Genomic DNA, 15,916 nt, shown 5'->3' with positions numbered 1-15,916 from the left:
TAGCATGGGAATCCTGGAAGGTTGTTTTGTGGTTGTTTGGTTTTCCTTTAAGTTTTTCAGTTCTCTTAAATTTGTTTTTGACAGTTCCTGGGCTTCTCAAGGTGATCATTCAATACCTCGTTAACAAGTCTATTATAGGAATTAAGGCAAATGAGCCAAACCTAATTTTTTTAAAAATATATTTTATTGATTTTTTTACAGAGAGGAAGGGAGAAGGAGAGTGATAGAGTGTTAGAAACATCGATTCAGCTGCTTCCTGCACACTCCCTACTGGGGATGTGCCCACAACCAAGGTACATGCCCTTCACCATGCCCTTCAGTCCGCAGGCCGTTGCTCTATCCACTGAACCAAACCGGTCAGGGCGAGCCAAACCTAATTTTAATTACACCTCAATCTACCTAAAGTCTTTTTTCTCCTATACCAACATTGCTAAATGGGCCCAATTCCTTTCAAAATGAAGTACTAAAAGTAATTTTCTAGAAAGTTTTTTGTCATCATTGATCTAGTAAAAGGTTCCTATCTAGTTTTATTCCATAATTTTGCCATTCTGGCTTAACATTCCACTATACAAGAACCCACTCATTTTCTAGTTAGTTATCTCTGGATCATGTGTGCACTCATTCATTCAGCAAAATTACTGACAGGCTTATACTAAATGTCAGACACTAAGCTGGACACATTTTATTAACTATATCTTTAGCCAGAAATAAAACACATCAAAGCAAAGCTCTGAAAAATGGACAAGCACAATTTTAGTTGCTTTGGTCAGACAATTTGCCTTGATTCATAAACAGACCTTACAGCTACATTTCCATTACTGGACTTGGATTAGTAATGTGAAAAGTAAAAGCTAGAACTTCAAATGTCTAAAGGAATTGGTCAGAATTTCCTAGGCTTCATTTTTTTCTCTCCACCAGCCTGTTCTAACTCAATATACCCACTCAAGGTACAAGCACATGAGCAGCACAATCTCCAACCATTGTCAACCTATTTTGGTTCCTAGTCACATGTCCCTCTCTTCTTTGGGAAAAGGACAGGAACTGGAGAGTAAATGTGGAAAAGGTAGGGAAGAAGGAGAAAGGAGAATTTACAAAGTAGGTAGGGAACAGATCTCAACTTCCCTTGTAAGCTGCAGCTTTTCTGAAGGCTCCACTCTAGTCCCCAAAGAGTAACATGTCTTCCCCCCAAAAAAGAAAACATTTATTAATAATCAACTATAAACTATTTGTGTATATGTTTAGGCCTTACTTTCAATCTTATAAGCAGGATTTATGTCCATATGTTATAAATGTACTTTGGAATCTATAAATAGAACAGTTTTAAAACTACATGATAAAATTCTAGTAGTGTAGAGTATTAACTAAAAAATAGAAGTCTCCCCCCCTCTGACCAGGAAGTGGCTCCAGGTTCTGTTTCTGGCTTTTCTGGTAGCTAGTACCACAATGCTAAGCACTACACTTACACCTCTGCTTCTTGTTCCACCTACATGGTATGCGTTTGTACTTCGATTACTTTCCATGTTGGCTCCACTAATCACAACCAATCTTGTAATAAATATTACTATTTTTAAGTCTTCTGGTGGCTGATTACATAACTTCATAAATTTAAAGACTATTTCTTAACTTCAAAATGTGTTATTTATAAAGTTGGTAGTATCTACTAACTTTCCAACAAGTATGATGACAGAAACTGACACACTTGTACGCCCTCACCTCTCTCTCCCTACTTTCGACATCTCCAGCCTTCTTGTGGCTACTTTTACACTGTCAAGATTTTTGATATTTACATCTGGTTTATAACCATAGCTAAACCTTGAATGCTTAGCTCTAACTGGCCCTAAACACTAGAAACTAATTAAAACCAATATTATTTCACTACGTTTGTGTTAAAAAAAGGAAAGTTTCTCAAGTGTCAAGGCTAAGTATTTTCTCATTTTTTAATCCCCTAGATCTCAAGTAATATTTTAGTTTTGACTTCATCTTAAATGAAAGACTTGCTTTATATTTCATAGCTCATTAAGTATTATCATTACGAAACAACTATTTCAGATCCACTAACTCTGGTTGGGGGCAAAAAGATGAAAATCATACGAAGCCCACAGAGAGAGAATAGTAGCCACTAAATGTGAAGGACATATAGTGCCATAAATTCTACAATCTGACACAGGTCATGTCTTTGCTTGGAATAAAATAGATATTAATAGACAATCCTAAAATCAACTGAAGTATTTAATGACAAGCAAGTATTTATATTTTAATTAAAGTCTAACCTGCTTTATAGTTACCTGTAAGTCCTTTTTATAAAAAAAAACTAAGTTTAGCTTCTCTAATTTGATTTTTAATCTTCTTCCAAGGGTTAGTTTCTATATCTATATCACTAATAAGATACAAAATCTACAAGTTAAAATGGAGCAAATGCTTCCCTGGCTCTGAAACCTAGCTTATAAATAGTTGCTTCTGGTAACAAGAGGACCTGGCTAAGATAGTAAAGGCCAAACCAACTGTATCATAAGAGTATGAAGATTTTCTCACTAAAAGAAAATCTGTAACAGCATCAAATCAAATATTGCATTTATATTAAAAAAACAAATTATCAATCATAAATCTATTGTATATTTTTTCCTAAGTCACATTGGTCAGTATACATGAGGCTTTAATTCAGAAATAATCCTGAAAGAGTGAATGACTAATGTTATCCTCTTTAGGTGTACAGAGTTCTTAACTTCTCAGAGTTTAAGAATATAATAAAGGTCTAAATCATAGGTCACTAAGTCATATTGCCTCTCTTCAAGGCACCAAAAGATTATTCATTTAATCATTCACCAAGTATTTACTGCATGCCTACTATGTGCCAAACACAGCTCTAAACAGAAGAAACAAAAGGTGGCCCAAACTCCCAATTTTCATTCTACTTGGGGAAGAGAGATAATAATTTTGAGAACAATGAAGTCAATTATTGACTCTAAGGTCTTGAAATAAGCACTATTTAAGATGCAAAGGAGCCCTGGCCAGTTTGGCTCAGTGGATAGAGCGTCGGTCTGCGGACTGAAGGGTTCCGGGTTCGATTCCAATCAAGTGCATAAACCTCAGTTGGAGGCTGGATCTCTAGCTCAGGTCAGAGTATGGGAGAGAACCAATCGGTGTGTCTCACATCAGTGTTTCTCTCTCTGTCTCTCCACCTCCCTTCCACTCTCTCAAAAAAAAAAAAAATCAATGGCAAGAATATCCTCTATTGAGGATAACCACCCCCCCTCCCCCAAAAAAAGAAGAAGAAAGAAAAGATGCAAAGAAAAAGCAAGACATGAGTCCCTGCCCTCAAAGAATTTATAATCTGATAGGGGAGATGACATATACTTGGAAAAAATTTAGTAAAGCGTTAGTCAACTTTCATACATTCAGCTTTGGTATAACTCATATACAGTGAAATCCCTAAGCCTATCTACTCCAACCGACCAATAGGCTTTTGGTGTTTCTGCCCAATAATACTACCTATTAACTGAAAGCTCATTTTTGGTAAAGTCTCCATCTTTCTAAAACAGCATTATCCTAATATTTTATTACACTCATCCTTGTATTACCAAAAACTGTTTTTGTATCAACCTAATACTTTTACAAGGTAAGACTGCCCCCTGCTGGAACTTCTACACTCTGCACAACCTCTATCCTCACTTCACTCACCTGTACTATTATGCTCTGGCCATAGTGGCCTCCTTGCTATTCCTGAACAGAGTAAAAGCATCAAAGTACAGGAAAGAGTAGCCTCCATCTGAGGGCCTTCTATCCCTGGATTTTCAGGGCTAAAGCTTCACCTTCAAGTCCTTGCTAAAATCCTACCCTTTCAATGACCACCCTAATTAAAATTGCAAACTAGTCCCCAGAACTCCTGATCGCCCACCATCCTGGCTTACCTTTTCCCCAAGGTACTTACCACTTGCCAACACACAGCATATGTTATGATTAATAAAACTTCAATTTTTCTAAGCAGCACTAGTCTCTGGGACTAATCAACAGCCCACTATCCCCTGCATCCCCAATACTCCCCAAGTATATACGTCACTTAAATATCTGCTTGTATGCCCATTTCCTGTGGATTCTGATTCACACCATCTTAACATTTAGTGAGATACTCAACGTTTGTGAGATCAATGAAATGCCATGTCCTGAACATCAGAGATTAACTTTCTCTTAAAGCAGGTCATTCTATTGTAAAATCACACTCAGGTAATTAATTGGAGATGCCTCTTTTTAAGGCCACCTTAAGACATAGTAAAGAGGTTCTTGCATGGTTCACAGCTCTTTTTCTACAAGGACAATAAAAAGATGCTTTCAGTGGTGCCATAAAAATAAGCATTACCTAATGCACTCAAAAATAAAATAAATCAGGCCAAATTAATTAAGATCAGTTAAAAGGTTTTATGAAAAATGGTTTGTAAGTCTATTTTTGGTTAGATTTTTATTATCCTGTATTTTGGCAGAGAAACAATGTAGGCAACAGAAGTTTGTAATACTAATTTAAAATTTTAGTGAAGAGGGTGGTGGCTGGGTGAAGAAGGGTAACAGGACATCTGTAACAGTGTCAACAATAAAGAAAAGCTTTAGGGAGTAATTTTAAAAATATATTATTTAAAAGCTGGTAGTGGCAATTTTTTAAAATGGTTGTAAATTCTTTGACCCACCTCCCATTTGAGATGGAGTGTGATTTCCCATGTCCTGCAATCTGGGCTGGCCTTAGTCACCTGCTCATAACAACAGATCAGAAAAGGTCACAGGGTTGCAGCAGGTTCCTTGGAACACTTGCTTGCTGAAGCATCCTCTCTGGATACCCTAGTTAGCATGCTATGAAGAACCCATGCCACATGATGAGGACATGTGAAGGTGCTCTAGTCAAGAGCCTCAGCTGGGCCCAGCCTTCTAGTCACTCCAGCCCAGGTGACATGTGAGTGTGGAACCCTTCAGATGATCCCAGCCCCCAGCCATCTGAGTCTAACCCAGTGGCTTGAGTCTTCCAAGCTTAAGCCCCAGATATTGTGGAGCAAAGACAAGCCATCCCTGCTGTGTTCTGACCGAATTCCTGACCCGCAGAATCTGTGAGCGTAATAAGATGGCTGTTGTTTCATGCCACTAAGCTTAGGGGGGGTGGTTAGAGAGGCAATAAACTGGAAAACGAATGCTAACCCAAAGCCTATATCTAATTACCATATTTCATTTTCTCACCACCTAGATTTCATTATTTAGTACAGATAAGTCACTTATCCTTATCCAGTGGTCAGCATCACAGATTCACACTCTGGGGTCAGGGCAAATAAATTATCCAAAGTTAACTTTGATAGCTGTTAGCCATCCATTTTTTAGTTGTCTAAAGCTGTCTGCTGAATCAATAAGGTTGATGCACCTATGTGAAGTAGCTTGATAAGTGCTAGCTATATAGATAAATAGATATATCACTGTATCTCAGATCAAAGCACACTATTTCAATAACACCATGTGGGGAGGAGAGAAGATAACATTATGACTGTTAAGAGGGAGCTAAGCTCAAGGCTCCATGCTGTGTTCACAACATTAATGAAATGTTTTTTCTCCAGGAATCAATTCATGAAATTGAAAATGATCAACACTTCAAAAATCTATTTCCAAAAATCTCTCACTAGAGATAACAAGCATGTATCACAGATCAGAAGTAACAGTAATATTAAGGTAAAATTCTGACTTAAGAAAACAGGTTTAAATCAATCAAAATCAGACATATCACTTCTTTGTTGTTTTTCAATGCAAACCAAATTAATCTTACTATAGTGTTATTTAACTAAAAAGTCTAGAGCTCAAGGCTGAGAATGTGAGATCTTTTATGACAGTAAAAATGATTTTAGAAGCATTAAAAAACCAACATGCACAATTAATATATGACTCTTCAATTAAAATACTTTTAAAAGTGAAAAAACAAAACAAAAATCCACCTCCTCCCCTTTCATTGTAACTTTTCTGCTGTTAACACTGCCTCCTAGGGATGCAGAATAAAAGTGAACTATTGAAAGCAAACGCACACTTGATTGTTCATTTTAGTATTTTAAGTTAGGGCACCTACTCTACAAATTCCACCAAAGACAGAATAAACAAATTCAGGATGACCTATATTAGCTACTGTATGTTAAATTACAAACTCTTTTCAAGGCACCAAGTCAAGGACACTAATTCATGAAAACAGCAGCTTTTAAATACCATGGGAATGAAATATCACTATATAGTGAATTCTATTTTCACATAAAATTGTGCAGTTCAAGAAAGATCCTAAAGACTTATTTCCTGAGGGAGAAACTAAGATGGCGGCATAGATAAACACCGGGAAATAGTCGCCTCACACAACAATTGAAAAATACCGCAAAGGACGGAGCAAACATCGTCCAGAACAACAGGAAGGCTGGCTGAGTGTAATTTCTACAACTAGAAGAAAAGAAAAGCACGCTGAGAGCCAGAGGAGCTGCGGAGGCTGAGTGCAGAGGTACGGCGGCGGCTCGCGCGCGCGGAAAGGGGGTGGCACCTGAGGACGGGGCTGTCTTTTTGAATCACAAGCTCCCGACTGCTCTGAACTCCGGTTCCGGGAAGTCTCTGGGGACCCAGGACTCATACGGGGAGAGGCTGCTCTGTCAGGCGGCAGCGGGCGAACTTGAGGGCGGATTTCCCTCAGAGGTGCTTGCAGCCGTTACCGGGACACTGAGACGCGCGACTCTGGGCGCGGAGAATCAGCCATAGCTTCTTTCTCCGCCCTTTTGACTCCCTGAGACCCCGCCCCACCCAGGCTGCGGCAGAGGCTTTTGCATGTGAATGTACCTAACTACAGCCCAGCCAGGCAGACCCGGAACTTCCAAGAGAAGGCCCAAGGCCCCGCAGCGGCTTGCATTGCTTCACAGCTGAGCCTCTTCGTGTCTCCGGCTGTGTGGCCTCAGGCAGGGGCTGAATTAGCACCTCCTTAGATCCAGGAGCCACTGTACCCAGTGGTCAGAGGGGGACCATTCTCCCACTTCAGACACAGCTGCTTCCCACAGCCAATTGGCCTGGAGGTCAATTCCTCCCAGTGATCCTACAACAACCAAGGCACCAAGAGTGCACCAAGAGTGTCCACCCCAGGTAACTGGGGAGGCTGAGCCACTGGGCCCTACAGGACACCTGGCGCGCAGGGCCACTCTATCAACACAGGGAAGCAGCCAAAATGCGGTGACAAAGAAACAGGTCACAATTGGCAGAAACGGAGGAGGGCAGACGACTGGATATAGAGTTCAAGGCCACGTTTATAAGGTTTGTCAAGAATTTTATGGAAACCGCCGATAAATTTAATGAATCCCTCAAGGAGTATTGTGAGACCATGGAGGACATGAAAAAGGACCAACTAGAAATTAAGCATACACTGACTGAAATAAAGAATAATTTACAGAGATCCAACAGCAGACAAGAGGATCCCAAGAATCAAGTCAAAGATTTGAAATACAAAGAAACAAAAAATGCCCAACCGAAAAAGAAAAAAGAAAAGAGATTCAAAAAATATGAAGATAGTGTAAGGAACCTCTGGGACAACTTCAAGCGTACCAACATCAGAATTATAGGGGTACCAGAAGGAGAGAGAGGGCAAGATATTGAAAACCTTTTTGAAGAAATAATGACAGAAAACTTCCCCCACCTGGTGAAAGAAATGGACTTACAAGTCCAGGAAGCGCAGGGAACCCCAAACAAAAGGAATCCAAAGAGGACCACACCAAGACACATCATAATTAAAATGCCAAGAGCAAAAGATAAAGAGAGAATCTTAAAAGCAGCAAGAGAAAGACAGTCAGTTACCTACAAGGGAGTACCCATACGACTGTCAGCTGATTTCTCAACAGAAACCATGCAGGCCAGAAGAGAGTGGCAAGAAATATTCAAAGAGATGAATAGCAAGAACCTGCAACCAAGATTACTTTATCCAGCAAAGCTATCATTCAGAATGGAAGGTCAGATAAAGAGCTTCACGGATAAGAAAAAGCTAAAGGAGTTCATCACCACCAAACCAGCATTATATGAAATGCTGAAAGGTATTCTTTAAGAAGAGGAAGAAGAAAAAGGAACTCTTACCATTTGCCACAGCATCGATGGAACTGGAGAGCGGATAAATACCACAAGATCTCACTTATTTGTGGAATATAATGAACAACATAAACTGATGAACAAGGACTGATCCAGAGATGGAGAGGCTTTGATTGGACTGTCGGGCCTTGGAGGGAAGGTAGGGGAGGGTGGGGGCAAGGGGGAAAGATCAACCAAAGGACTTATATGCAAGCATATAGGCCTAACCAATGGACACGGACAACGGGGGGGTGAGGGGATGAGCGGGGGGGGGGGGGGAGGGGGGTAGAGGGTACACATATGTAATATCTTAATCAATAAAAAATATTAAAAAAAAAGACTTATTTCCTGTGATTAAAAAGGGTAGGGAGGATTGTTAGATTAACGTCTCACCACCGATAGAGAATAAAATTCAACAGGAAGCAAGCCAGACTAGTTCTCATGGTATGTGTATCAAACACTGAAGAGTGTCCATAGAAACCAAGGCCTCACACACCTGCCAGCTTGCTGATTAGGGTACCTGGCTCCTCATTTTAGGCAAAAAGCTCTAGAAAAAACCTTTGTTTGGTTGCTAAATATTTACAGAGATCAGGACATTTTCCAAGGAAAGAACTACTTACCAAGGGTGGTGCCATCCTTCCCCATGATGCACTTCATCGAGGTGATGATCTGCTGCACAACAGGCGGTGACAGTGACGTGGCATACACTGCACTATGAGAATGTGTTCGCAGATAGTCTATCAGCTCCTGGGGAGTTCACAGAAGCAAGGCATCAGAGGCAATGTTTGGGTTCACCGGCAATGTCACTGCCTACCTTCGAGGAGAAAGCAGGCTCCTCCTCCCTTCAGCAGACTGGAATAGGGTCACTAATCTGAGAGGCAAGGACAACCAACTGGGTTGGACACATGGCAACGTCCTTACGCTTTGTTTTATTTTTTAAACCTGCCACACAGAATGAGAAAGTAGTTTTAAAGAAACCCTCTAAATTTGGACAGCGTATCACTTAATGATATAAATAGATCTACAATGCAGAATTAAACAAGGAAGTGTTTACACTACTTTTGGACAAGTGGTTTACTTGTAAGTATTAAAGAAAATATCATCTGCATCCCACATCTGCAAAGCCCTCCTTACACTTCTAGATCAGAGAAAAGCAATTCTCTAAATCAATTTTAAAGGCATTCAATATCCTCCACATATATATTTATAAAATTATATGCGGCCGAAAACCCCTGGGTCTTTCACAGAACACTAAGGCCTGCAACAAAGAATAAAGAAAAACCTTGTCTATAAGCTACAAGGTTTTCAAAGAAATCAGTTGTCTATCCCCAATCACTGATGCCTTCTAACTTCACTAAGTCTTTAAACATTCACACAAAAAAGCTTATGTATCAGAATCAAGAAGACACATAATGTGGCTTTTTAATAGTGTTATCACTTCAAAATTACGCAAAATTATATAAAACCCACAATAACATAAATATAATGTACCTAAAATACCTCCCAGAGTATTATTATCTGTCCTTTGATTTAGCAATAAATCTTACCAAAAGGCAATCAAGTCTCCAAAGTAGCCTGGTCCCATTATCAAAACTCAAGGTAAAAAATCTACCAAACTGGACTAAAACTACTGATAATAGATTTTCTCTAAAGGGCAACCAATTATTAAGAGAAAATCCATGCTTTAAGATTTCCAAAGTATTAAAGAGGAATTAAAGAAATTTACAATTACCAACTATATGCCACATACAAATATTTAACATACACTGTTTTTTCCCTAAAACTGCAGTTTTTAAACAGCATGTTTTTGTTTGTTTTTTGTTTGTTTTTTTGTTAATCCTTACCTGAGGATATTTGTCCATTGATTTTTAAAGAGAGTGGAAGGGAAGGGGAGAGACAGAGAGAGAAAAATCTGATTTGAGAGAGACACATCGATTGGTTGCTGCCCAAAGGAGCTCCGATCATGTGGGGGATCAAGCCTGCAACGTGCCCTTGACGGGAATCAAACCTGGAACCCTTCAGTCTGCAGGTCAATACTATATCCACTGAGCCAAACTGGCTAGGGCAAAGTAACAGTTTTAATGAGATATAATTCACATACGATAGAATTCACTTTTTCAATGTGTACAATTCAGTGTTTTTTAGTATATTCATAGAACTATACAACTTTCGTCACTACCTAATTTTAGAACATTTTCATTACCTCAAAAAGAAACCTCACACCCATTAGCAGTCACTTTCCACTTCCCCCAGCTCCTTAACCCCTAGCAACCACCAATTTACTTTCTACCTCTATGATCTGCCTATTCTGGATAAAGCATATCTATACCTAATAAAAGAGAAACATAGTAATTAGCGTACGTCCGCTACCCTTCCCATTGGCTAATCAGGGCGATATGCAAATTAACTGCCAGCCAAGATGGCAGCCGGCAGCCAGGCAGCTTGAAACTAACATGAGGCTTGCTTGCTTCAGTGATGGAGGAAACCAACATTACCCGCCTGCCTTGCCGGCCTCTGAGCCTGCAGTTTGAAACATAGTTACAAATATAGAAGCTAAACAAAACCCCAGAAACCTACTTTCAGCAAGCCAGGATCTCAGAGCTGGAGTTATACATTGTTTCAATTATAGAACACAAACAAACCAGATACCTGCTTTCAGCAGCAGAGGCCTCAGAGCTGGAGCCAGAGCTAAAGCTGGCCCAGAATAAAGAAAGAAAAAAAGAAAAAAAGGAGCAGTTGGGAGCTTCAGCCCTCAACCCCTCACCCAGACAGGCCAGGCACCCCAGTGGGGACCCCCACCCTGATGGGTGTGTGACCAGCTGCAAACAGCCATCATCCCCTCATCCAGGCTGGCCAGGCACCCCAGTGGGGACCCCCACCCTGATCCAGGACACCCTTCAGGGCAAACCAGCCAGTCCCACCCATGCACCAGGCCTCTATCCTATATAGTAAAAGGGTAATATGCCTCCCAGCACCGGGATCAGCATGACAGGGGGCAGCGCCCAAACCCCCTGATGGCCCTGCGGCTCTGTGTGTGACAGGGGGCGGGGCCACAACCTCCCTATCCACCCTGCTCTTTTCATGACAGGGGAAGGCGCCCCAACCTCCTGATCAGCCCTGCTCTGTGTCTGATACGGGGGGGCTCCCCAACCCCCTGATCACCCTGCGGCTCTGTGTGTGACAGGGTGTGGCGCCCCAACCCACCCCACACGGGCCCTGCTCTGTGTGTGACAGGGTAGAGACATAACTTCCCCATCGGTCCTGCCCTGAGTGTGAGAGTGGCAGCGCCCCAACCCCCTGATCGGCTCTGCTCTGTGGGTGATAGAGGGCGGCGCCCCAACCCCCTGATCCGCCCTGCTCTGTGTGTGACAGGGGGCAGTGCCCCAACTCCCTTATCGGCCCTACTCTGTGAGTGACAGGGGGGAGCTCCCCAACCCCCTGATGGGCCCTACTCTGTGCGTGACAGGGGGGAGCTCCCCAACCCGCTGATCGACCCTGCTCTGTGTGTGACAGGGTAAGGAGCCCCACCCCCCTGATGGGCCCTGCTCTGTGCGTGACAGGGGGTGGCGCCGCAACCCCCCAATAGGCCCTACCCTGAGCGTGACTGAGGGTGGCATCGCAACCTCCCAATCTGCCCTGCTCTGTGCATGACAGGGGGTGGCGCCCCAACTCCCCAATCGGCCCTGCTCTGAGCCCGACCAGGGGCTGCACCTAGGGATTGGGCCTGCCCTCTGCCATCCGGGAGCAGGCCTAAGCAGCAGGGCGTTATCTCCCGAGGGGTCCCAGACTGCGAGAGGGCACAGGCCAGGCTGAGGGACCCCCTCTTCCCCCCGAGTGCACAAATTTTTGTGCACCCGGCCTCTAGTCTATACTAATAAAAGACAAACATGCAAACTGTACCTTCGCTTCGCCTTAAGCCATGCCCACCAGCCAATCAGAGCGACTATATGCAAATTAACCCAACCAAGATGGCGTCCAGCAGCCACGGAGCTGGAGCAAGCAGGAGGCTTGGTTGCCCCAATGATGGAGGAAGCCAACTTCCCACCTGCCGCGGCGGGCTCTGAGCTCCACTCAAAGCAACAGAGTTTCAATTATAGAAGATAAATAAACCCAGAGACTTGCTTTCAGCGGGCATGGCCACGGAGCTGGAGCGAGCAGGAGGCTTTCCCTCCCGCCTGCCCTGGCCGGCTCTGAGCTCCTCTCAAGGCTACAAAATTTCAATTATAGAAGGTAAATAAATCCCAGAATAAAAAAAAAAGAAAAAAAGGAGAGGCTGGGAGCTTTTGTCGCCGGGGGGGCTGTGGCCAGCCTGAAAACGGCCCTCAGCCCCTCACTCAGGCTGGCCAGGCTCCCCAGTGGGGACCCCCACCCTGAAGGGGGTGTGACCAGCCTGCAAACACCCATCAGCCCCTAACCCAGGCTGGCCAGGCACCCCAGCGGGACCCCCACCCTGATCCGGGACACCCTTCAGGGCAAACCAGCCGGCCCCCACACATGCACCAGGCCTCTATCCTATATAATAAAAGGGTAATATGCAAACTGACCCTAACAGCAGAATGACTGGAAATCTGGGAATGACTGGTCACTATGACACACACTGACCACCAGGGAGCAGACGCTCAATGCAGGAGCTGCCCCCTGGTGATCAGTACGCTCCCACAGGGGGAGCTCTGCTCAGCCACAATCCAGGCTGCCAGCTGCCAGTATGGCAGTGGCGGTGAAAGCCTCTCCCACCTCCTCAGCAGCGCTAAGGATGTCCAACTGCAGCTTAGGCCTGCTCCCCGTTGGCAAGTGGACATCCCTGAGGGCTCCCGGGCTGCCAGAGGGACGTCTGACTGCCAGCTTAGGCCCAATCCCCCAGGGAGCAGGCCTAAGCCAGCAGGTGGTCATCCCCCAAGGGGTCCCAGACTGCGAGAGGGCACAGGCTGGGCTGAGGGGACGACCCCCTGCAGTGCACAAATTTTTGTGCACCGGGCCTTCTAGTTGAAGAAATAATATAACATGTGACCGTTTGTGACTTCCTTCTTTAACTTAACATAAAGCTTTCAAGGTTCATCCATGTTGCAGCATGGACATACATTATTTCTTAAACCCTTACTACAATCTTATAAGCCAGCATATTTACCTCTGTTTTACTGATAAGGAAATTGAAAAGTTAAATGCTTTGTCCAAGGTCTCACAAAGTTAAGGAAATAATCAAACCCAGGCCTCTGTCTCCATGGTTCAAACATTTTTACCATGCCACACGCCTCAAATGGCTTAGAGGTCAGTATATGATTTTTAAATTGAAAAACTAAAAACACAAAAACCCACAAAACAAAATAAAAAACAAAGCCTTATAATACACCAGAGCTAACAAAATAATCATTTTTCTTCCTGTCTTTATGTTCACCCAAGATGCATTTAAGTCTAAGGGCAAGGAACTTGGCCTTTTATTCCCATCAGCTCCCATGACAACCCCACTACTTTGAAACTGAGCACAACTCAAACCCAGCAAAAGAGTGTGGCAAACAGGCAGCACCACTGTGTGTTCTTTCATACAAGAGGGTATTCTATATCTCAAACCAGCATGTAGTTTAGAACGAAGCTCAAAGAAGAAAACAACAAACAATGAACAGAACCAGCCTTCAATGCCTCAGTCACTCACCAGGCAGCTGAAGTGTGAACCCGCTGGCACCATGAGCCTAAACCACAAATTCAGGATCTTGCATCCCAGTTTGGAAGCTATTAGACATGACTTACTAAACCTAGTAGCCAGTGCCTTTGTTCTTAACTGCTCAATAATCACAGCCCATTTACCTTCTTCCCTCCAATGTATCCTCCAGAAGCACCAAAGCTCTTGGTAAATGTTCCCATCATAACGTCCACATCCTCAGGATCCAGGCCAAAGTAATCTACCACACCTCGTCCCGCAGGGCCCAGAGCCCCGATGCTGTGGGCTTCATCAAGATACAGGTATGCCTTGTATTTCTTCTTAAGGGCAATCACCTCAGGAAGGCGAACAATGGATCCCTCCATGCTGGCAAAACAGAGTAAACAATACATACACTGAGACTTCTTAACTCTCAAAATTAGGAGCTGGCCACTATATTAATTTCTGAATTTTACTGCTTTTTGAAATAGTCTAACAACAACTCTGCCTGTGGTTTTAAACTGGCAAAATCAAATGATGCCATGGCTAGAATGGATCTTTTAAAACAAGTACTAGAACACAATCTTTTTTTTTCTTTAATATTTTTTATTGATTTTTTACAGAGAGGAAGGGAGAAGGATAGAGAGTTAGGAACATCGATGAGAGAGGAACATCTATCAGCTGCCTCCTGCACACCCCCCACTGGGGATGTGCCTGCAACCAAGGTACATGCCCTTGACCGGAATCGAACCCGGGACCCTTCAGTCCACAGGTCGACGCTCTATCCATTGAGCCAAACAGGTCAGGGCAAATCTTAATTCACTACAGAGGAATAAAAGTCACAGCAGATTCTTCTAAAGCTTGTAATTATAGGCAACGTTAGACTCTGCATCACATAGGTATGCAATTGAAATTCTACAGAAAGAATTAAAAAACATTAGGAGGTAAGAAAGTAAGTGGAAGGGCTGCAAATAGATAAAATAAAAATTTCTTAATATTAAATGGTGTGTAACTTAGTTTTGACATATTAGAAAACATATTTCAATTCTTGACCTATATAAAATTTCCTCTATAAACAGAGAAATAAAGGATCCAAATAGAAGGGAGATTTGAGGACCATGTAGCATGATGGAAAGATTAAAAGCCAGACAAAAAGACTTTTGTCCTAGAGCTAACTCTGCTTCCAGGTACTTTAACAAGTCAAAAACACTGTCTCCTTAGTTTCCAGGGGGGTCTAATTAGTGTTCCCTTGAGAATGAAGTGAGGTTGAAAAATTCTAAGACTTCATGGAACCAAATCTGAAAAATTAGAATCATAAAGCAGGATTACCTATATATTCCCTCCACAAGGATTAGAATCTTCTTCCAGGGCCTTCGTGTCCGAGGCTGACCACAGACAATGGCATCTTTCAATAGCTTCTCTAGGCTCTGCATGTCTATAGCACACACAAAAAGATGTCAGCATAAAGTACTTTCTCTTTCCTAACTTTATTCCAGAAATGCAAATAAACATTTCTTATTTAGGAAGACTGTCTCAGACAGCAAAGGACATTAACAAAGTCAGAACAGGGCAGAAGAAGATGGAGCAAAATGAGTGAGCTACTGCTATCTTGAATTAAAATCTCGTCTGAAATGTAACAAATGTTCAAAGTCACAGAAACTCAACAAATGACTGTGGCACAGTTGAGTCAGGTGGTTAGCAGGCTTATGAAATTACCAATGTTTCATGTTAAATACTTGGCCATTCAGTTAGCTTTTTTTGTATTTATAAAATCAACTGTATCTTAGTGAGTCATTCAGAAATAATGCATAAAGAAGACTGAGCAAGAGTATGGAAACCACTATACAGTGGGGCCTTGACTTACGAGTTTAATTTGTTCAGAGACCGAACTCGTTAAGGAGCTCTTTAACTCAAATTACTCTATCAACTCAATGCAAACAATTGGCCAGAGACAGCTGGTATCTCAAAAAACTCGTTAGTCGGGACACTCGTAAGTCAAGGTCCCACTGTAAATACATACACCTCCTAAAAATCAAATATGGGGAAAAACTTCAAAGTACATGCCCATTTCCTTTCACAGAAGATGTTCTTCATAAATGCTTGTTAAGTAACTTTATCTTAGTAGTGGGTTAAAAATACAGTAGTCTGATTAGTGCTATAGAATAAATTCCTAAATGCATGAATCTCTGTGTT

General features: G+C 42.5%; 1 protein-coding gene across 1 annotated transcript in view; it reads right to left on the bottom strand.

Moving 5' to 3' along the window:
* SPTLC2 (serine palmitoyltransferase long chain base subunit 2) overlaps positions 1 to 15,916 on the bottom strand; it is a 96,402-nt gene that overhangs the window by 36,054 nt on the left and 44,432 nt on the right. The window contains exons 7-9 of the mRNA XM_081083877.1: positions 15,053 to 15,158; positions 13,891 to 14,110; positions 8,712 to 8,838 (exon numbers count right to left, since the gene is read on the bottom strand). Of these exons, the coding sequence (XP_080940003.1) occupies positions 8,712 to 8,838; positions 13,891 to 14,110; positions 15,053 to 15,158 (453 nt within the window). The remainder of the gene's footprint in view (positions 1 to 8,711; positions 8,839 to 13,890; positions 14,111 to 15,052; positions 15,159 to 15,916) is intronic.

This window comes from Myotis nattereri (assembly GCF_964212035.1).
Source record: "Myotis nattereri genome assembly, chromosome: 1".
Classification (NCBI taxonomy): domain Eukaryota; kingdom Metazoa; phylum Chordata; class Mammalia; order Chiroptera; family Vespertilionidae; genus Myotis; species Myotis nattereri.
The sequence above is the reverse complement of the archived record's forward strand: the minus strand, read 5'-3'. Positions and strand labels throughout refer to the sequence as shown.